Here is a 933-nt window from a genome sequence, read left to right on the forward strand (position 1 = left end):
TGTCCATATTCCCTTCTATCCATCCTTTGATCTTTTGGTTCTATCATTGATTTCCTCTTTCAAATTGAGTTGTTCTATTATTCTATCTCAAATCTTGTTTTAATTTCTTTTCATTGTTGATTCTTTTAGATCAATTATTTCTCTCTTTCTTTTCTGGGTATGTTAATTATCCATCACTTTCATAAAGATTCATGTCCATTATTGATATTTTCTTCTTGGTTTCTTCCACTCTCTTCTTGTATTTGTAGATTATTTTTAGGTGTTATAATTTGACATGTAATTTAATTAATTTTTCCGCGTGATGAATAATGATAAGGTTTTACTAAAGAAAAGCAAAAAGAGGATAATGAATTAGTTTATTTTTGTTTTGTTTACTTTGTTCCTTTTTCATTGCTAGCCCTAATAGGTATATCTGATTTTCTGTGGTGAAGGAATGCCTTTAGGACATTTGAAAAGGAAAGGAGAGTGCAAAGATGAAAAAGTTGGCCTCAGATTTTTACTATTTTATTTTTATTCTTTTACTCTTCTGTTAAGAGATTTAGGTTAAACAATTTGCAACCTATAGTAAACTTTGTGATCCAAGGTATAAAGAGAAAAGTAAAACTTTGTTCTTGGTCAAGATTAGGGATTTAGAGCTCTTCACCTTTAATTTGTTCTAATTTTCGGATTGTATATGTTATTGCATTATTTTCAACTTTCTCTCTTGTTGGAGCACCCAATTTTCTCTAAAAAAATAAAATAAAAATAAATAATCTAGGTTTCCTGGAGAAGTAGTCTGTGAGAGAGAAAATAATCCCTTACAAGTGGTTCCACATTTTCTTTTCTTTTTAGTTTTGACTTGCCTAACCAAAAAATAAAACACTTCTTTTGTTCTAGAAAATATTTTAGTAATTTATATGTTTTACTTTTTTTTTTCAAATTTATATAGTCAAT

The 933-nt window shown here is 27.9% G+C and overlaps 1 protein-coding gene across 1 annotated transcript in view; it reads left to right on the forward strand.

The window, feature by feature from the left end:
• The window catches only part of LOC107627880 (MADS-box transcription factor 6), a 4,570-nt gene continuing 4,095 nt past the window's right edge, over positions 459-933 (forward strand). The window contains exon 1 of the mRNA XM_021116387.1: positions 459-481. Coding sequence (XP_020972046.1) covers positions 474-481 — 8 coding nt within the window. The 5' untranslated portion in view covers positions 459-473. The remainder of the gene's footprint in view (positions 482-933) is intronic.

This window comes from Arachis ipaensis, chromosome B02, assembly GCF_000816755.2.
Source record: "Arachis ipaensis cultivar K30076 chromosome B02, Araip1.1, whole genome shotgun sequence".
Lineage (NCBI taxonomy): Eukaryota > Viridiplantae > Streptophyta > Magnoliopsida > Fabales > Fabaceae > Arachis > Arachis ipaensis.